The following is a 22,102-nucleotide window of genomic DNA, read 5'->3' as shown; positions in this document are numbered from 1 at the left end:
GAATATATTTATGAGCTTCCATTTTACACACGTGTAAGTCCATTTAAAGGCAAAAATCCTGAGAGTAGAAATGCTCAGTGTGTGCATTGATAATTCTGTAGGAGTGCTCAGATTGCCCACAGAAATGGCGACAGTGCCTGGAGCCTGAGTCTCATATATAAGATTTATTGATGTGATTTAATAGGATCAAAATGTGCTATTTATCTTTAAACATTCCTTGGCTTATTTACCAAGAGAAATGAAAGCAGCACTGGTTATGTAGCATTGTCATTAACAATTTTAGGTTAAATTTTACACTATTTAAATCTTTGCTCAAGAAATATTTACTGAGATCCTTCAGTGGTCTGGGGATGATAGACACAGTGAGAATGCATGGTGCATGGGTACATGGCTGACTGGCTGGCTGGCTGGGTGCATGGATGCGCCTGGATAGCTGGATGGATGAACAAATACAAGCATCTTCCAGACCTACAGCTCTGGTGATGAAGTTAATGCCAGGGAATATCAGGGATCCAGAGTACTTTCTCTTCTCTACAAAGATACATATTTATGTACATGTATATGTTAATTAATGATTCTTCTGTGTTTTCTCCACTCTTACATGTAGAATTCGAGAAGTAACCCCTTTGAGAGTGACAATGTGACTTGACAGCTCATTCTCATCCCACCTACTTCTTGCATTATATACACTTCCCGCCCCCGTCCCTCCTAGCACCCAACCCCCCAAGCGTCTTCATCCTTACCATCTCCCAGCTCTCAGATTCATGCAGGCCCCAGGGCTTCCCAGCATCAAGCAAGCTTCCCTCTGCTGTTCAATGTCTCAGGGTACAGTTGGCATCCCAGTCCCAGCAGTGACCACAACCCTGCCCCCTGCAGGCCTCTTTCTTTCTTCCTTTTTAAAGATTTATTTACTTATTTTGTTTATTGGAAAGGCAGATTTACAGAGAGAAGGGGAGACAGAGAGAAAGATTTTTTTGTCCACTTGTTTATTCTGCAAGTAGCTGCAAGAGACAGATCTGAGTCAATCTACAGCCAGGTGCATCTTCCAAGTCTTCCGTGTGGATACAAGGTCCCAAGGCTTTTGGCCATCCTTTATTGCTTTCCCAGGCCACAAGCAGGGAGTTGGATGGAAAGTGGAGCAGCCAGCACATGCACTGGTGCCCAGATGGGATCTTGGCGCATGCAAGGCAAGGATTTAGCCCTGAGCTATCTCGCAGGGTCCACAGGCTTCTTTCTATGATGGCTGGAGCCATTGCTCTGATACCTAAAGGCACTGGTGGCTGCTCATTGCCGTGGAGGAAGCTTGGGCATCAAAGCCCACTGACTATTACCATTTAGGATAACCAAGTCTCAAGTGCGGTGAGCTGTGCCTGTACCCACTCTGATATGGCACCCATAACCACCCAGAGAGTGTGTTGTTATTTTACAGATGAGAGAAGTGGGGCACTGAGAGATGACCTGGGCCCAAACCCACTTGATTAAACAGGGAAGGTGTAGGGGTTGGAGTCCTGCTTTCAAAGACTGCTCCAATTACATTGATACCTGTTCTGAGATTATTCCCAAGGGACACGAGTCAAGCTTCCCATCCTTTCCATCTAGGTTCCCTGCCTCTCTACTGTTCCTTCTAAGTCAGTCTGCAGCAGGACTGTCTGTGTTCCTGAATTTGGCAACCTTCAAACCCAAGATGGGGGCAGAGCTACTCAGAGGACATTGGCTAATTTAAATTCTCCTCTGGTATCTTCCTTGTATTGCAAGCCTCTTTTCCCCCACCTGCTTCTTAATGTCTTCATACCTGGAGTTCATACCTGTGACTCACCCTGATGGGGTCTCCAGGATCCCACATCCTTGGGACACTGCTTCCCCACTGCCCCTGACAAGTGCAGCTTCTGCCCTGGGCTCTGAAGCAGTTTTCAGGGCGATGGGATTTGGGGGCCCCTGGCCGTCTCTTGCCTTCTACCCCCAGCCCCAGTGTTCTCCCCACAGGGCCAGAGGAGGGCAGCCTTCATGTTTAGCTTTGTTGCCCACCCACAGCCCCTGCTGCGGAGGCAGGACCATGCCAGGCAGCAGCCCAATGAATATTCAAAGGGCATTAGCATATTAACAACCAGTGATGTAGTAGGCATCCATGGCACGACATTCCCTCTCCTTTTATGACATTATCATTCCCAACCACGGAATACATCAGGGTTTATGAGCACCTTGCTTCTAAGGGGAATCTAAATCTTCCAACATCATCTTCGTATGACAGGGCAAAGGCTCTCCCTGGGCTCCAGCATGTCCAAGGAACACAACCAAGAGCCTGAGCAAGTCTGCGATGCATACCAGGGTTTTGTTTGCAGGCACAAATAAACCTGGGGTCTCGGGTTTACCTGTAAGAAACTTTGTGATGAGAACTCTGGTTGTAAATGACAGGAGGGTAAGACAAAATGAAATCTTGAAGAATGATTTTGGGTTGAAAGAAGTTGGCAGTGTTTTTTCTGGTTGGATGTTTTGTGACTCAGTTTACATGTTGCTCACACATTCTCATTCATCAGCCAAAACTAAGCTGGAGAACAGGAATTCCAACACTGACTTTACTGCCGTTTCAATTTTTAGGAGCCCCACCTCCGGGGTGAGGACCTGGTGGTACTTGTGTTGGCATTTGAAGCCTCATTCCACCTCCGGGATGAGGACCTGGCGGCAGAGGGCATTGTGTCGGCATTCAGAGCGTTATTTGGGAGGAAAACTGGGATTTTCCTGGCAAGAACGTTACTTTAGGGAGTTAGGGGACCCACGTTTGCCTCCTCCTGGGTCCAGAAGCCACCATAGACTGCCCAGTGCTTCTGGAATACAGCCCAACCCGAGGAGCCCTTATCCTGGCTTCTAAACCCTGTGTGTAGCATGGTGGCACAATGCGCCAAGCCTCAGCTGTGGCACAGACATCCCTTGTAAGCACTGGTTGGAGTCCCAGCTGCTCCATTCATGTGCTTGGGTCCCTGCCACTCTAACTGGGGAGACCTGGATGTGGTTCTAGGTTCCTGGTTTGGACCTGGTCCAGCCCCAGCTGTGGTGGCCATTTAAGGGAGTGAACCAGTGGATGAAAAAATCTCCCTATGTTTCCTTTCTCTGTGTAATGCTGTCTTTCAAATAAATAAGTTAAATAATAATAAGGAAGCACCCTCTAATCCTCAATACTCAGATCTGGATGGGGGTGGGGGCCAAGGCAGTGTTTTCCGGTGGAGACCTGACTCTTGGGGCTCAAGATCCAGGAACACCTGATGGGCAAGGAGGAGCTTCCAGGCGAACTGCATGACGTGGATTCATTAGGGATTGGAACAGGAGGGCTGCAAGGTGCATGTCCCAGGGACCTCAGGCTGTGGGGAGACTTTATCTGATGACCCCAGGTTGGCAAGATCAGCCAGCCCCCACCCCGGTGACTGCAGCATAGGACAACCAGTACCTTCATAACACAACAACATGGCAGAGGCCACAACTGATCCACAGTCTGGCCACTGCTATACCTGTACCCGAGTGGAAATGAAGAAGTGGGGAGCGTGTGAGTAGAGAAGACAAGGCTTTGTGGAGTTGCACTTGGGGTTGACTGAATGCTCACCTAGAATAGACTAGCCTGGCCAAGATGAGGCCGAATCACCTTTGATGGAGAAGTTTCAGTGCACCTGCCCACGCTGTTACCTTTGCTACAGGGAAAAGTGGAGGTGTGCATGCAAGAAAAATGCTGTGGGTACATGGTTTTCACTATTTTGGGGGTCATCTGCACTGTAGTAGCTAGCTGTGGCTCCTGCTTGCTCAGACCTAAATGATGACAGTTCTAGAATATCTGTGATGTATGTTGGAACTTACCCCCACATCCTCCAGGGATGGTGCTAACAAGAGAGGCTCTTGAGTGGCTCTTAGGTGCTGGGAGGCCCTCTTCCATGGAGATGGGGTTCGTGCTGGGGCGTGAGGGAGCCCGTTCGCACCCCTCCACCACTCTTCTGCCCAAACTGGAACACAGAGGAGGCAGCCTCTCCCTGCTCCCCCACCCCCATTCCAAGAGGAGCAGGTCCTCGCCAGGCCCCAGGTCTCTTGGCATCTCCCAGATGGACAGCAGTGTGCTCACGTGACTCATACACCACCTGGCTCCAGGAGCCGAGTGAAGCAATCTCCGTGTGCTCTGCAGGCCCTGCTAGTGCAATGCGGGCCTGGGGGAACGGGAGCTTCACATGAGCTGCGGAGTCGTGGGACCCATGAGTGAACTATAAAGCAGAGCACTGGATGTCAAAGGGACTCAGCAAAAAGTTCAAGTTCCTTGCCCCCAAAGGTCTTAAGTCACTCTGGGGAGTCTCTCTTTTCTCCATCACCGAAGGCTTCAGGGATAAAGTCATTCTCCTGCAGCCTTAAAGGAAGGAATGGCGACCGAGGGTGGAGGACCTGGGACTCTGGGGTGTCCTGGGACGGAAAAGGTAGGTGGGATTCAGCTCATCACATGCCTCCAGGATGGCAAAGAATGAGTGTGCATCTATGTTGATGTGTGTGCACACCTGTGTGCAAACGTGGGCATGTGCATGTGTGTGTGGGTGGGTGTGTACATGTATGTGTATGTGGGGGGGGGCGACCAAGGTTGAAAGTTGGTCTACACTGATCCTGCATTTGGCGGAAGCCGCAGGGCAAGAGGCTGTCCCAGAGGGGGAGTGGAGTGTGGCATGGAGGTGACTCCTGCTAGCAACACAGGCAGGAAGGCTGTGTGGCGTCCTGAATAGTGGTCCTCCAGAGATGTCCAAGTGTTAATCCCTGGAACATGTGAAAATGTGACCTCCGTGATCAAGGAGGCGTCACGCCTGTTAAGGACCTTGCCACGGGGAGATTATCTCAGATCAGCTGGGCGTCGCACGGCATCACCCGTCTCCCCTAGAGGCAGCCCAACGCACCATAAGAGGGGGAGCATGGCTGCAGTGGCTGGAGCCTGGGCAGCCCATGGAGGCTGCAGCTGGAACTGGCCCTGCTGACCGCTGCTGACCGCTGCCTCCAGCTGCACAGGGCTCATTGTCTGCACCAGGCAGTGGTGCAGACTCACACGGTGCAGGGTTTGCAATGAGCTGTCACAGCTGCAACGGAAAATGAGAAGTTGGAAGCAATAGGACGACCCCCACCGTGGGTGACCGTGTGATGGAAATCTTGTTTCTTAAAGAATATTGCGTATAGGTGAGAGTGTTGGGCTACATCACACTTTTGGGTTTGTGGTATAGCAGCTTAAACTACCGCTTGGGGTGCCTTCATCCCCTGTCAGAGTGCCCGGAAAGAGGTCCCACCTCCACTTCCAAGACACCAGCTCTCTGCTGATGTGCCTGGGAGGCGGCAGGTACTTGGGACCCTTCTACCCACGTGGAAGACCTAGGATTTCCTGGTTCCTGGTTTTGGGCTAGCCCTGCCATCATGGCTGCAGACATTTGGTGAGTGAGACAGTAGATAGAAAATCACACCCCCTTCTTCCCTTACTTTTTCAAATGCATAAAGATAAATAAGTGAACTTTTAGAGTTAAGACGGCATAGTGGGTTAATTCTCAGACTGCAGCATCAGCATCCCATATGGGTATCAGTTCAAGGTCTGACAGCTTCACTTCTGATTCACCTCACTGCTAATATGTCTGGGAAACCTGTGGCATATGACCCAAGTCCTTGGACCCCTTGCATCCATATGGGAGATTTGAAAGGATTTCCTGGCTCCTGGCTTTGGAGCAGCCCAGTTTGGTTATGACCATTTGTAAGGTGAACCTGTGGATGGAAGACTTCTTTCACTCTCAAATACAGAAATATAAATACATGACCTTTTGGCCTTTTGGGGTGAGTAGATGTGATGGCCACATCCCTGTGTTGTGTGGGTAAACTCCTTGTCTTCTCTAGGCCTCCATTTCTCCATTGCTTCGTCTGTGAAATGGGACTGCTTCTCTCGTGGTCTTGCTGCAGGCTCAGCTGCACCCAGAACACGGTGAGCAGCCACCAAATGGCAGTTCCCATGATCACTGCTGAACAGTCCTGGAGGAGAGCCCCAAGAGGCCCTCCAGCGACGTGACAGCCTCCTGGGGTGAGGAGGACTTGATCTTTCTTGTCCTCTTTTTTTCTGTTTGTTTCTCAGGCTGGATACAGGCTTCATTGAAACAGGAAAAACAAAAGTAGTAAAAAGTGAGCTAAGACAGTTGCAGAATCCAGAAGTGTTTAGGATTTTAAAAATCCTATGTATAATTCATTTCCAAACAGTAAACTGGAGCTCATTGCTACTTCAGTAATGTTTTCATTACTTCAAGTTTTACAAGTTAGTTGCAAGTAAATGTTTTCTGTGGCTGGTTCTTCCCAATAATATTACAGGTCTACAACACGTGTGCCAACTCCCATCTAACTGTTTTTGTCTGTGTGGTTTGCTCCGCAGGGTTTGTCTTGCCAGGGGCTTCCAGTGGGGGCAACAGAACTGGGAGAGGGCAGGTTGTGTGCAAGGGCTGGGCGTTCTGGGGAAGGAGGGACAGAGGAGGGACATCTTGGGACACAGAGCAGGTGGGTCTCTTGCTTGATACTTGACTCTGGACGGAAAAAAAAAACAACATTAATTTTTTATTTGAAGCAGGTTATGTTTACTTAATAATGAGTTGTAGGCATTTCTTTGTGAATGGCTTAGAACTATGTGTTTATGCAGTTAGGCAGATATCAGCAGGTAACAGCAATTTTATTTTTCATGTTAATTCAGTAAACATATGGAGTGTCCTCTATGTGTCAAGCTGACTGGAGAAGGGATTTGTGAGGGAAGCAGTAGGTGGATGGAAGAAACGTAAAAATGATTAAGTCAGATTCACTGATTTCTATAAGCTGGTTATTGGTTTTCATAGTTTTCTGTAATTTTAGTCGTAAGATTGTTCTGCCAAAGCACTTGAAAATAATATTCAGGTGTCATGACTTTTTGTTATCTATTTTAGCATTAACTCTGTTGTACACTGAGATGTGTCCTTTCCTAAGTTTATGAGTTGAAGCCTTAACCTGCATGTGATGGTATGTAGTGTTGGGATCTTTAGGAAGAAAATCAGATTTAGATGAGACCTCAGGATGAAAAGCATTTTCTCTCTCTCCCTCTCTCCCCACCACATGAAAACGTGAGCAGCAGACAGCCACCTGCATGGCAGGAAGAGACCTTGACCTTAGACTTCTGCCCATAACAATGTGAGAAAATAAACCTCAGCTGGCTGTCACTTAGTCTGTGCTATTTTGATGGGGCAGACTGAGTTAAGACTATCTCCTGAGAGTAGGGACATACTACTCTTAGGTTCATATTCCCATATGCTGTTGCTTCTAGAAAATGATTAACAATCATTCTGTAATATCCCCTTATATCAAGCCTTTGCTGTAGATAGCCCTGCCACAAATGTGTTCTGAAGCGATTCCTCCTTAATATTATGGGTTTGTGGTTGCTGTTTTAATTCTCTGACTTGACATGGAGCTTTGGTCCATAAGGCCCAGGGCATCCCATTCACCACGCAGCATTTACTTGCATTGCAGAGTCTCGTTTACAGAAAGGTTAATCGGCTCCTGAGGGTGTGCCTGTGCCTGCGCCTGCTTGCTACACGACACTAAATACCAGGTTTTGTAGGCAAAGCTGGGCCCTTCCCTCTCCCCTCCCAGCTGCACTCAGGAGGGCACTGGCTTTTGTCTTGTGAGCCTTTGATGCCCACGAGGCCAGGGTGGAACACAATGCAAGAAATGAGTCTCTGTATCCTCTTCCACAGCTGCCAATTTCAAATCCAAATGGCTTGAGTCAACACACACCTTGTGAGGGCTGGCCACACACAGGGTCTGTCACGTGTGGGTCTGCTGATGCCCACAGAAGCTGCCGAGCAGTGCAGTGGGCAGGAGACCCAGGCTAGACCCCAGGTGTACAAGGGATGCAATTCTCCTTTCCTTCAAGTCAGCTCTGGATTCTGAATTCTTGTTTTACCAAGATGCCTTTCTTGTTACTGGGGTCTTTCTTTGCTGTCTTTTTTCTTTCGCAACCACATCCCTGAAACATTGTTTTCATTTTCTGTTCCCTACCTCATCTCCTTTGAGCCCTCCTTCCTCACATCTCCTCCCACCTCCCATCTACCCTACAGCTGGACTGTTGTTCCCAGCAGGCAGTCACTTTCCCTTTCCAGCAGGCTGTTGGCATCCCAAGCACATGGGCGTGCCAGTTAGCCCTCATTACTGCTCCAGAGGACCACTTTCCTGGTCTTGGTGCCCTCAGTGGGTGTGTTTGTGTGGTAAGAGGATGCTGCCTGTTGCTGCAGTTCATTACCTCTGCACATGTTGGGGTGACACAGCAGGGATGTAGATAGTGCACTCACCTGGCTGTGCACCTGTGGCTGCGAACCTCCCCTCAGGGTCCATGTGAAGTTAAACCTGAGTTTGTGCTATGACTACATGGCCTATCCTAGCTCCTCCCCATCCTGACTTGCCCGGCCATGAGAACCCTACCTCCTACCGTCTACCGTCTGCTGAGTACTTGCTGAGTTGTTCATCCTAGGATGCACAGGCAGCAGCTTCAGAGGAGGAGACCTGGTCAGCTGAGTCTAGTGCTGCCATACCTGTCACTGGGCTTTCAGCTTTTTACATCTCACCATTTCCTAAGTTCCTTAGGGCAGCACCTGTTTCTCTGGCTTGAGTGGGGTTGTTTCATACATCTGGACAGAATTCCCTCTTGTTTGTTTCTCCTGTTGGGCAGGCAGCGTTTAGGTCGTAGTGAGCCTCTCACAGTTTCCTGGGTGCCTTCCTTCTCCTGATCTCTCACTGCTCTTCTATCCAGTTCACCCCTTTCATTCTAAAGACCCTGCTGGCTCTGCATCTGGAGGAGGCCAAAGGGACCTAGCCATAGGCTCTGTCCTCGAGGGTCCAAGGTGTTCTGGAGATTTCTGTGGGAACAGGTCCAAGGTTGTCCAGGGCAGACAGCCTACCAGCCAAGAAAACCTTTCTCTTGCTGTTCCTCACAGCTCTTGCTGCCTCCGTGAGGCCTGTTCTTACCACACCTGAATTCCATCCACAAACACAAGGGTGGTAAGGAAGAAAGAGGGGGTGTGGAGTGGGCATGGAGGACACTATCCTGCCATGTGGAAGACTGGGGACTGGTCGCTGAGCTGGGTGGCACCCAGGCATGTCACAGGCACACAGCTAACTGTTCCATAGAATCTAGATTTCCACCAACCCCCCAAAGTCAGATTATTCATGGCAGCAAAATTCCATTCACCTTCCATGTCTTCATTATGTTTATTTGTGAAAACTTGGTCTTAGAACACTTTGGAAGGATGACCCTCTCCTTCCAGAAAGCTGACCTAAATTATAGTAATGCTGGTGGTTCCCTGAACTGGTGGCTCTGGGTGTGGGGCTGAAGGGTAGGACGGTATGGGAGCCTGACAGAGGATCACTCCTTGCCTGTGCAAAGCACCTTTGCTAATTACACATTCCCCTGCAGTAACTTTCCAGCTTCCCTATCCTCCGCCCTTTTACATTCCTGTGTAAAAGGAACTTATTCCAACTGTGAACAATGGTGCTTTCGGTGGCTTTAACGGGAAAGGAAACCCGTGGAGCGCCTCATCGAGGTGAGTGACTCAAACAGCGGAGAATAGCTCCCCATCACCACCCTACTCCCACTCCCGCCCTGCGACCCCGGCTTCTTCATGCTACCTTTTAATTTTGGTAGCAATTACGGTGTATATGGATAATGCTCATTAGCATATTCATGGTCATCTCTTCATATTTATTGTCCGCACAACTCATTAATCTTCATCTACTTTGTGTGCTTGACAGCTCAATCTATTTTGCAATCTCTGGGATGCAGCCATAGCCCCCCCTCCAAAGCCTTTGTTTTCCTGTAAATAAACTGTGTTGGGGACCAGAGGACAATGGTGCAACCCGTGGTGATTGACACCAGCCATGGATACTAATCAGGATGGGTCTTCATTGCCAGCTGAGTCGAGTGCATTATGGGGCCATTGTTCCGAGGCTGCCAGGGCGAGAACACACACAGCTAGTCACCTTTGCAAGATGGGTTGATTGTTCTTCAAGATTAGAGCGAGTTGCTTTATTATCCATCGTAGACAACGCGGCATCTCACCCAAACAGAAGCATTAGCGGGAGCGGCCAGTGCACGGGGCCAGATTTGAATTGCTAATGGATAATCTGCCCGGCACAGATGTGCAATGAATATTTGGATGAATATTCTGCCTGTCAGTTGAGGAGGATGAATTGACGAGGTGATGAGTATTCCGTGATGAGTCCTGGATGTGGGCCAACAGCCGGGTTTGAGCCCTTGCATGGACAATAACAAGATTACCCCCCAAAGTGCTCTTGCTTTGTGCCTTTCAGTTGGCTAGACCTCCAACAGTCTAGCAGGGCAGCTCTCTGGTTGGCGGAAAGTTTCCTTTCTCTTTGGGTAGAGTTCAATGTATTGCTGTTTCTCAGCCTTGAAAAAGATGTAGGAGTTGCTTTTCTTTTCCCCTTCCCTGCCTGTGGCATCTTGGAGCTGTGGGCAATGATGGGGAAGCTGGCTGATTCAGTGCCAAAGTGCCTGCACCAAGTTTTGGTGTATGAAGTTCTTTGTGATCCACTTTTTCTCATTTGTTACAACAGGTTGAAAAATCTTACCAATGATATGGGGCCGCTATGAGCACTGAATGAGGTTGTGTATGTAGAGTAAGAACTAAGGAAGTTGTGAGTGTATAGTGAGGTCTCAACAAGTGTTACTCATGGCTTATCATGGGTCATTCTCTAGCCCTCAAGATTCCTGGGATCAGTTAACCTGGATATACTTTTCATTACTTCAGCATGACTCATGCCTCTGTTTTACTTCTCCTGTTACATCACCAACAAAATGAATCCCTTTCTTCATGCATAGAATCACAGAGACCTTTTTCCTGAAGCAAGTAACATTCTACTGGAAATGCTTCCCCGAGGAAGACAACATATTTATAAAGCTTTGAAAGAACAAAGGGGATTCAAGGCATTTAAAAAAATATGATGAAGCTAATTTATATGTAAACAGAATGGGAATGATGCAAATGCATATATTCTTTCTGGAAAATGCTAAGCAAAGTTGTGTTCCACAGGACATCCTATCTAACTCAGGAGTGGCAGATAAAGACTGCTAAGCAGCCCGAGGCCAGCTGGTTGTACCGAGGTGAGTTCAACCAGCTGCGGCAGACAGACCGAAAATTCAGATAAAAGTGTGAAATATTTGGAAGAAATTATTTATACTGAAATAATTGGATAATAGCATGTATCAGTGGGGACCAAAAAAGATGAAGAGTGGAGGGAAAGCAATCTCTTTTTCAAAAGGAAAGGTTGAGGGCACAGCGGCCTAGCGGCTAAAGTCCTTGCCTTACATGCACCAGGATCTCATATAGGCGCCAGTTCTAATCCCGGCAGCTCCACTTCCCATCCAGCTCCCTGCCTGTGGCCTGGGAAAGCAGTCGAGGTCAGCCCAAAGCTTTGGGACCCTGCACCCGTGTGGGAGACCTGGAGGAGGATCTGGGCTCCTGGCTTTGAATCGGCGCAGCACTGGCTGTTGCGCTCACTTAGGGAGTGAATCATTGGACAGATGATCTTTCTCTCTGTCTCTCCTCCTCTATATATATCTGACTTTGTAGTAAAAATAAATAAATCTTAAAAAAAAGAACCATCCTTAAAAAAAAAAGACTTTATATCCAAGGTTTCTCCCACAAACAAAACCAACTCAGAATCACAAGATTATTTAACTGCAGACAGAGAGAAAGTCATGTTGGGAGGTATGACTATCAAGTATGCAGGATTACACAAGTCAGAGAGTGTTGCAATTTTATCTCCATTCCCCCTACAAGGTAGGTCAGAAGTGTGCATTAGTACAATTGTCGAGGTGGAGGTGATGATGGCAAGACATGTGGGAAGGGTTGTCCTGTGTGTCTGAGCCCTTGGGGTCAGTCTTCCCAAGATCTCCTTCCTGAATACTGGAGAGGATACCCAACATATCACTTTTCTGCTTCCTCTTCTTTGTCTAGGAATGTCCCTGCTCTTGTCTCCGTGGGATTCTGGTTCTGGGCAATCCTGGATCCTGGCCCCAGTTGATGAGGTCAAGGTTAGGATGCTGTTTTGAGCCTGCCATACATAGCACCCTGCTTTTGGGTTTTGCTTTCTGAATCTAAGGGAAGACGCGTGGACCAAGGAAGGTCTCTCTCAGTCCTCTGCTGTTCTTGCCTCTCTTTGGTGGTAGAAATAGTAAGCTGGAAACCTTGGCTGCTGGTGCTGGCCAAGCTTCCTCCCACACGGAAGCCTCATGTCTATGGTGAAGACAAAGCAATGGTCTGTCCAGGAGAGGTAGTCTGGTGGCTTTCAAGTCCCTGGATTTGTTTGAACGTTAAGCCTAGCTCTATCTCTACACTTCCCCTGTTCAAATTCTTGTTGAATTATGCAATCTATCCCTGCAGCTTTCTACATTTTTTCCTTTTTACCCTAAATTAGAGGTGACTTTCTGTTCTTTGCAGCCAGCAGTGTTCTAACACAGTCATCACGTTAAACATCATAAATACTAGTGCCCGTGTCCTGACACATGGTATTGCATCACTCTACTGAAGCGCTGAGTCAGGCTTTCAAGCTTACAATGCAAAGGAAGTGTAACATCTGGATGGCAGCATGCTATTTAACTCGGTAAACTGGGTTGAAAACAAACCTTATCTGCTAGGGATTTTGCTTTTTTAGAATTACTATTATTTTGGTGTACCACTAGGAAATTTTGCAACTTTCTCATGTCTCTTTTTCTCTGGCAGATTTTTTTTGACGTTTTTTTCTTTGTAAAAATTTACTTTTGGAATCTAAAGTGAATGATTTTTCTCTGGGCTTTTGTAATGGCAAAGAGTTGGTGTAACCTCAAGATCCAGTAAAAGGGATTGTTACACAGAACAAACTCTACATCTGAAATGGAGAATTCATGGGAAGCGCAGACGGCACTGGGAAAACATGTCATCTTTAGTTTTAGTTTCTGTTGTATCAACTTTCCTTAGGGGAAAAAAAGCTTATTTTTTAAAAGTTAGGTGACTATCAGAGTCAAATGAGAGATTTCCGGTCTGCTCACGTGTGCTCTCTCTTCCTCGCCCCTGGATGCTATCTCCAGCAGACCTTTGGCAGGAATGCAGGGTGGGGTCAGGGACAGAATCCCCGCTTGCTCCCTCATCAAGGACGCTGGAGACTGAGCCTGCAGCTACCAAAGCTCCCCCACCCTCTGCTTGCAGGCCTGGGGGTGCCTGGCATTAGGAAGGTGGCACAAAACTGCCCACGGTTGTGGCTGGGGATGAAGGACAAGGAATCCACTTGGAGGCGGCAGGAGAGGAGGGGACTTGGAACCAGCTGCAGTCCGGGGAGGGGTTCGGAAAGCTGGAGAGCTGCGCTGGCCACGTGAGTGCAGATCGTCACCCGGAAGGATGCTGAGAAGAGGCAGCAAGACAACTGGAGCTGCGCCACTCTGCAGCCCATCCCAGCAGGGCTCGATGGCCAACAGCTGCTGGGTGGCTCTTCCGACAGGCAGAAGAATTCCGTCTGGAGTGGGTTTGGTGGCCTCGAGTGGAATCCTGGCTGGGTCCCTTTCCAGGTGTGGGCCCTTGGATGTGTTTTAACTGCGTGAGCTTAGGTATAAAATGGGGTTTTGGGTCTGCCTCACAGAGGAAGAAGTGGGAAAGCGAGCCGCTGTCCAGCCGCAACCACAGCAGGAGCCTCACCAGACACTGCACCCCGCACGGTCCACAGACCCAGGGGTGCAGGCAGAAGGATCTGGCAATCAGAACCTCCAGATGGTGCCACACAGACAGGGTGTTTAGCTGCCATTCTACACCTCTAGCTCTATTTTGAGTGTTCAATCATTTCATTATCCCCTACACAAAATGTAGAGCTGAAATCAAAATGGGGTAAACATGGCTCATTGCTAACTGTAATTCTTATCACTTTTGCAACTCCTGCTTTACTTACTTGGCTAAGAAACTGCGTGAGCTTGCAGGCCTAATGGCCAATGTGCCCCCCAAGTCTCCATAAATCAAGGCCCCAGCCTAGTTAACCCACAGATAACTCTAAGATTGGAGTCTGTCACAGGTGGCTCCAGGGCCGGAGTCCAGACCTGAAAAGAGGCAGACAGGGGCAGCCCAGCTGAGATAAACAAGGAATGTGCGGTCTTACCTCCCTCACCGTATAAGCTATTGTAAACTGCCCCTATAAAAACTCTGTGAATGTGCGGTTTGGGGCCGCACTCTGGTATGGGCTGTTGGTCCCAGCTGGCCAGTCAGCCAGTCAATTGGTTGCCTTGCCTCTCATTTATAATAAAACTTTGTGGTGACTGTCACTGGTGAATGTAACATTCTATCTTACCAGTTGAGCAGACGCAATGAGAAGGGAGGATGCTGTGTTGGAATGCCTTTAGATAAGGTTCCCGACCATTCACCCACGTCACCCTATGTCTCTTGGATGCCTACTCCATCTTAGCTTTGGAAGCTGAGTGCCTCCCACAGACAGGGCTCCACTGGAGGTCCAGGGGTGAGGAGTGAGCATGTGGGGAGCTGGAAGGTCACGGCAGGTCAGGCTTGGCATCCCTCTGGGACCTGAGAGGTCTGTTTCTCACCGGGACTCAGGACAACGAGCAGCACTAAAGGCGTGTGAACCCATGCACAGCATTCTACAAGAATTTGCCTCAAAGTGCTTGGAGTGGGCAAGCAGCTGTTACGGACCACAGCGTGACTGATGCTGTCTGGCCTACATTCAGCTGTCAGGACCACTGCACTCTTCTGGAAAGGCTGCAGCTCCCAGAAAAACAGGCACCAAGCCACAAAACAGACATGACATGCTGCCCAGGAGGGTAGTCCTTTGCAGCAATGAGGCAAACAATGCAACCCAGCTTCTCATGCTGCCAAAGATGGAAAATCTGACAGTCCTCTTGGGGGCAGTTCTTTTTTGTTTGTTTTTTCTTAAAATCACTACTGTGACCTGGATGTACATAAGATGTTATCAACTGAGGGCCCAGAGCGGTAGCCTATTGGCTAACATTCTTGCCTTACACGCACCAGGATCTCATATGGGCATATCCTAGTTGCCTCACTTCCCATCCAGCTCCCTGCTTGTGGCCTGGAAAAGCAGTCCAGGACGGCCCAAAGCCTTGGGACCCTGCACCTACATGGGAGACCTGAAGGAGGCTCCTGGCTCCTGGCTTTGAATTGACTCAGCTCTGACCATTGACGCCACTTGGGGAGTAAATCAGTGGATGGAAGACCTTCCTCTCTGTCTCTCCTTCTCTCTGTATATCCGCCTTTCCAATAAAAAAAAAATAAAAAAAAATTTAAAAATTATTTTTATTCGAAAGGCAGATTTACTGAGAGAAGGAAAGATACCTTCTATTTGCTTGTTCACTCCTTAAATGGCTGCAACGTCTGAAGCTGAGCTGATCTGAAGCCAAGAGCCAGGAGCTTCTTCTGGGTTTCACACATGCACACAAGGACCCAAGGGCTTGAGCCATCCAGCTCCACTGCTTTCCCAGGTCAGAATGGGAAGCACAGCAGCCAAGACTTGAACCAGAACCCACATGGAATGCTGACGCTTCAGGCAGAGGATTGCCTGTGGAGCCACCACGCTGGCCCAACTGCATTTATATTCCACTTGCCAAGTGCTATTTGTAAGCACTTCACATACATGATCAACCCACCAACCATCCCAGGAGGCAAGGGCACAGCCCACGTGACAGAAAGAGTGGAAGCAGAGATTATTGCACCCAAAGCTCGTGGGCATTTCCCAAATCTGTGTTCTCAGGATTCATTCATGCAGAGCCTATGGCTAATAACCTCTCCTATTTTTTAAAAAACAAATTTAGCTTTTAGGGTATATCGATAATTGCTTTCAGTTCAATACTCACACTTAGAACAGGAGGAAACAAAGACGCAGGACTGACCGGGGCCTAGCAAGGACTAGTGTGTGGAGAGATGATGCCCGATAGGTGAGGAGAGGCTCAAGACAAGCTTCACCGCGGCAGAGGCTGAGCCAGGACCAGAGTACACACAGTACATGCCCAGTACACAGACCACACACTAACTACACACAGCACACGCTCAACACAAAGTACACGCTCAGTACACGCTCAGTACACCCAGCACAGTACTACAGCAGCACTCAGTACACACTCGATATAGTATGTGCTCAGTACATATAATACAGCACACAGTATACACAGCACACACTCAATACACTCACTACACACAGGACACATAGTATGTGCTCAGCACACACTCAGCATACACAGTATGTATTCAGTACACACAGCACGCCCTCAGTAACACAACAAATGCTCAGTACACACAGCACGCAGAGAGAACACGCTGAGGGCACAGGCATGTCCTCTGACCCAGTGTTGGGACGACCTCTTCCTGTGCCGGAGAGCTCAGGTTCCGTGCCTGGCTCTGGCTCCTCATTCCAGCTACCACGCAGCTCCTGGGAAGCAGTGCTGATGGCTCATGAGCTGGGTCTACAGGCCAGTGCTGCGGCATGTCAGGGAAAGCTTCTGCCTATGATGTTGGCATACCACGAAGACGCTGCTTTGAGACTTGGTTGCTCCATTTCCCATCCAACTCCCTGCTAAAGGCCTGGGAAAAGCAGTGGAAGGTGATCTAATGTTTAGGCCCTTGCCACCCATGTGGGAGACCAGGATGGAGTTCTGTCTTCAGCCTGGCTGAGCATCGGTCACTGTGACCATATGGGCAGTGAACCTGTTGAAGATTTCTCTTGCACTCTCTTAGTAACTCTTTCAAAGTAAATAAATCAATCTTTAAAAAATTTCAGAAAAAAAGTTGTGTCTATGCTTCCCATACAGGGTTGTATTCTGAACTCCTGATTTTGGCTTCACCCATTTGTTCAGTTTTGGTTGTCATGAGTATTTAGGTCAGTGGACTGAAGCTCTGTTTCACTGAAACAACACAAAACAAAAAACCACTCTCAACAATATGTACACTCCATATGTGACAATATTCCCTTCTTATGCCAACATTGCTTTCTGACTTCAGATTTGGTTACCTTTTTTTCCCCTAAGACTTACTTTTATTTACTTGAAAGGTAGAGTTACAGCGATCTTTCATCTGCTGGTTTAATCCCCAATGGCCTTATGCTGGGTTTCCCACGGGAATGCAGGGGCCCAAGCATTCAAGCCATCTTTCACATCTTTCCCAGGTGCACTGGCAGGAAGCTGGATCAGAATTGGAGCATTTGGGACTTAAAAGCTGAGCAGTGCCCAAGTGGGATGTTGGTGTCACAAGTGGAGGCTTAAACTGCAGTACCACAGCAGTGGCCCCAGGATTAGGTATCTTCAATAAGTATCAGAATGGATCACAGAGGCCAAAACTTCTCTGTTTTATTGTTAATACCCATAACAGACTCTTCTATTTTCATGTCCCAATGTGTAAAAACACAGTAAATCAAGTTTATAAAAAACAGCAACAGGGCACTCTTGCCACGCATCCTGGTGAAGGCAGGACTAACCAAAAAAACCAACGGATGACAGCGTGCTTATGTAGGGAACCCTGCCCTCATTATGCCATGAAGTTAAACAAATCCACTTTGATAACAACCCATTTAAATTACCAAAGCAAACTAAGGCACAAGATTCAAAATGCATAGGCAGCTACAATGCAGAGAAAATTAAACATTCTACTGAAAGTGGAATTGTATCATATTTTAACACGGGTAAGATTCAGAATGATTATAACAAAAGATAACCATTTTTTCAAAAAGCAGAGATGTGTGGTCTGCAGAAACGTGGCTGGCTTCCAAGATTCAAGTTTAGCTCTAAAATAAAAATGTCTGCACTGGACTGCAGGTTCATTTGTTTTGGGGTCCCAAGCTAGATCTGCGACCCCTGTTAACTTCAGACGCCCGGCTATACCAGCAGTTTGGTGACATACTGGTACAGCTGCTCAGTGAAAGCCTCGGGGGAGAACTTCTCCTTCACCCTGGCCCTGCCAGCTTGGCCCATCGTGGCTTTTAAAGAAGGTTCATGGATGAACTTCTCAATGGCCTCTGAGAAGTGCACGGGGTCAGGCTCGCACAGAAAGCCCGTGACGCTGTGAACCACTGATTCTAAGGGGCCGCCCGAGTTGACGGCCACCACCGGGCACCGCATGTACATGGCCTCCAGGGGGACGATGCCGAAGTGCTCGTGGCTTGGCGTGTAGAGCACGCACGTGCAGCCGTGCAGTAGGGAGATCTTCTGTCTGTCTGAGAAAGAGCGCAGGAAGGTCACGGACTGGCCAAGGTCTGCCTGCTGGACCAGGCGCTGCAGTTCCTGGTAGTGCTCCACATTCTCCAGGACTCGCTCGTCATAGCCACCTGCCACAATCAGGTGCACCCTCTCCCAGTCCTGCGAGGGCAGCCTGCTGCGCAGCTGGACCAGGGCTTCCAGCGCCAGGGCCAGATTCTTCTTCCTCTCATATCTGTTGATGGAGAGGAACAGGAACTTTTTCCCCGCGGGGACCAGGTCGTCCAGTTTGTCGGGGATGACTGAGTCGAAGGCGGCGACATTCAGAGACGGGTAGAGGACATCGGGGTCTATGTGGGACAGGGACTTGAAGGTGTCCTTGAAGACGGAAGCCGTGAAGCGGCTGTTGACCAGGATGCGGTCGGCCAGGCCCGTGGTGTACTCCTCCAGCCAGTTGATCGGGGCTCGGTAGAGCCGCTTGAGGAGGGAGTCCCTCCTGGTGAGCAGCAGGTCTGGGAAGTGACAGTAGAACAGCACCTTCTTGGGCCGCCTGGCCAGCTTGAACACCGGGATGCAGGCAGACACCTGGTCAGAGCAGAGGTCAACATGGGGTTAGGTGACTGTCCAACTCAGCTTTGAAGCCAGAGCACAAACCTAAGGATGGCTGCCTGGCCACAGCTCCTCACGGGCCAGGCCCCGTCTGCTCTGTGCTTGCCTGCTAGTCAAGTGTGACCCATGGAAAGCTTCAAGGCTAGTGGCTTCCTCTGGAACAAAATTTTTAACAGAAAGCAAATAAAAACCTAAAAGTGCTAGAAAGCTTTTTGAAAGGTGAATAATTTTAATATATTTTATTTATCCTAAATAGTGAGATCCTTTATCCCCAATGCTTAAGCTGTCAACGGTATTTTATACTGTGGCTTATCTTTCCGCGTGCCTGCTTGCCATGTACGGCTGGTGCCTGCCACACTGACAGGGGGGCTCTAGGTCACACTCCTGCCAAGGATCTGAAGGGAGGAACTGCAGGAGTTTACGTCCCAGCCTCTGTCACTGCAGACGGTCAGGCTGGAATCCGCTCAGCAACCTGACTGCAATCAAGTCATCTCCCACACCGGGACAACTGTAGCGCAAGACCTCTGAAAATTCTGTGATTGACAATGCACTGGAATATATAAAATGCTAGCGGTTAGCATACAGTCTGTGCTCACAGCCATTCCCCAACATGCAGTAGATGCCGCTTTTGTTACCGACTTTCCTGTTGGGCAGTCTTTACAAAGTCAGTTAATCCCTAACTTAACACCCGGGGCAGGTGAGCTTTAGGAACCCCGTGCAATCCATCCGAAGGCATTTAGTGAAGCAACACACACAGAACCCAAGTCAGGTCTCCTGCTTCTGAACCTAGAATTTTTTTTCTACTTACCACAGTCTCAGCTGCCTCCTGCATTGTGACACAGACAGCATGCTTGTAAGTGTTACACTTGTCCAGAAAGGGCTTCCGGGCCAGCACTATGGCATGGCTGGTAAAGCTGCTTTCTGCAGCACTGGCATCCTACTTGGGCACCAGTGTTGCCAGCCGCATCTGTATGTACTGGCCACATGCCGTACCCAAAATGGCGCCGGCCGGAAAAGCCACACCTTGGTTCCTGATGGAGAGTTATGTAGCTTTCACGCAGTGAGCTGAGGCGTGGCCGGCGCATGAACACTGGGACTGACGAATCCAGTCGCCCAGGACCCTGCGTGATCGTGACGCCGACCTATCATCGGCGGAGGCGGGGCCAGTCAGCACATAAGAGCAGACAACCTGCCAGGGTCGGAGCCTTTCCTTCCTCATCTTGGTGCGCGCAATAAAGATTATCGCAGAAGACTTCACTCGCGTCTGCCTCTTATCGCCGGACGATAAGAAACGTGGGCGCGACACACCAGCTCAAGTGCCAGCTGCTCCACTTCCAATCCAGCTCCCTGTTAATATGCCCAGGAAAAGCAGCAGAAGATGGAACAAGTGTTTGGGCCCCTGACTTGGCAATCCCAGAGGAAGCTCCTGGCTTCAGCCTGGCCCTGCCCTTGCTGTTGCAGCCATCTGGGTGTGAACCAGTGGATGGAAGATCTCTCTTTGTAACTCTGACTTTAAATAAATAAACTGAGGTTTAAAATGAACGGCTTGGGGTTGGTGTAGTAGCCTAGTGGTTAAAGGTCTTGTCCTGCATGCACCAGTTTGTAACCTGGCTGCTCCAATTCCCTTCTAGTTCCCTGCTTGTGGCCTGGGAAAGCAGTAGAGTATGACCCAACGCCTTGGGACCGTGCACCCGTGTGGGAGACCCAGAAGAAGCTCCTGGCTCCTGACTTTGTATCAGCACAGTTCCATCCATTGTGGCCGCTTGGGCAGTCAACCAGTGGACGGAAGATCTTCCTCTCTGTCTTTCCTTCTCTGTATATCTGATTTTTCCAATAAAAATAAATAAATCTTAGGGAAAAAAAAGGAACTGCTTTTCGACTTACCAATTTTATTTCTAGGAATCTACTCAAGACATGCTTGCAGAAGCTCAACTTTAAAAACCAAGGTAAAGGATGGCCAATCTGATTGCATGAGACAAATGGGTACCACAAACAATCCATGACAAAGAGTAAAAGTGGTCTGTAAAATTGACAGATTAGAATTTTCCAGGAGAAATCTCTGATGAAGACAGCCAAGTGCTGGCATGTCACCGCCCCTGCTATTTACAAATAAGGAAATGTGACTAGTACATATACACATACATAAGCTGGTGCGGCCACAGACAACTTGTGGCAGGATACAGGAAAAGCTTAGCAGGGGTTATTTCAGGAGGCGGGCTTTATACACTGTATCCGACAAAGACCCCAGTCTACTGCTTTAAAAAATAAATTAACGGAGGAGGAAGCACATTTTAAAATGCCTTAGAAAAATGGGACAGCAGGTGGACATCCTTTGCTAAAGTGACCTAGGAATTCTCCCTAAACCCACAGAGAGCCAAGGTGACGCGGCGTTGGGGAACGAGGTGTCCTGCTGGGTGTCATCACTCTGACATGGCAGAGGGGACGAGACCCGGAGGTGGATCCCACAGAGACGATGGCGAGGAGGGGCCTCCACGCGCTAGCTGTCCACCTGTTACAGGTGCTTGAGGCTGACTGCACTCCAGCCTGTCCCAGGGCGGGTTCCCAGGCGCACGGGCGTCACCCTTCCCTTCCCCGAGCGACCCGGAGGAAGGGCAGGTCCCCAGATGGAGACACTCCGCGGGCCGCCAGCGTGCTGCTGCCCTCCGCCACCCCACGCCTCCTCACCTGGTCGCACACCACCACGTCGAACTCCTCGTCGGCGAGGAAAAGCACGTAGAGCGCCAGGAAGACCATGCGCATGTAGGCGCACAGGGCGGCGCCGCGGCCGCCCCAGCCCAGGCTGCGCGGCAGCCAGTCCCCGGCGCAGCGCACCGGCAGCTCGCGGCTCTCGGCGAAGCAGTGGCCCGGGTCATAGTGCGCCGTCCAGAGACTCACACGGCAGCCGCGGGCCTGCAGAGCCAGCGCCGCATCCAGCACCAGCCGCTCGGCGCCGCCCACGCCCAGGTCCGGGTGCAGGAACAGCACGGACGGCGCGGCTCCGGGGCCCCCGGGCGGCCGCCGCTCCTCCGCCATGACCGGGCCAACCTGGCCGGCGCCCCGGGCCCGGGAGGCGGGGCCTCCGTGCAAGCTCCGCCCTCCCGCGCAGGGGTCCTTGAGCGGCCCTGCCGCGTGGACGAAACTGTGAGGCCACATCAGCGCAAAGCTGGGGGCGCCTAAGAACAGCCGGAGGAAATTTCTCGTCTGATTTTGACTTATCACCTCCCTGGTGTAGGAACCTGGACTTGGAAAGGAAGGTGCCGTCAA

At 49.6% G+C, this 22,102-nt stretch overlaps 1 protein-coding gene across 1 annotated transcript; it reads right to left on the bottom strand.

Moving 5' to 3' along the window:
- Positions 1–17,363: 17,363 nt before the first annotated feature.
- Positions 17,364–21,878, bottom strand: ALG2 (ALG2 alpha-1,3/1,6-mannosyltransferase). Its single transcript, XM_040963102.1, has 2 exons — positions 21,524–21,878; positions 17,364–18,814 (listed from the first exon to the last, which is right to left on the bottom strand). Exons 1-2 carry the CDS (start codon positions 21,869–21,871, stop codon positions 17,912–17,914), a joined length of 1,251 nt encoding a protein of 416 aa, XP_040819036.1. The 5' UTR covers positions 21,872–21,878; the 3' UTR covers positions 17,364–17,911.
- Between the last annotated feature and the right edge of the window lie 224 nt (positions 21,879–22,102).

This window comes from Ochotona curzoniae, unplaced genomic scaffold (genome assembly GCF_017591425.1).
Source record: "Ochotona curzoniae isolate NIBS_2020 unplaced genomic scaffold, NIBS_Ocur_1.0 scaffold_3208, whole genome shotgun sequence".
Lineage (NCBI taxonomy): Eukaryota > Metazoa > Chordata > Mammalia > Lagomorpha > Ochotonidae > Ochotona > Ochotona curzoniae.
This window is presented reverse-complemented; position numbering and strand designations above follow the sequence as displayed.

Bases quoted from the DNA above. Each gene is read 5' to 3' on its own strand.
- ALG2 (XM_040963102.1), bottom strand. From the start codon at position 21,871: ATGGCGGAGGAGCGGCGGCCGCCCGGGGGCCCCGGAGCCGCGCCGTCC. The intron at 18,815-21,523 runs GTGAGGAGGCGT...TGCTCTGACCAG, and splicing joins ACGTGGTGGTGTGCGACCAG to GTGTCTGCCTGCATCCCGGT.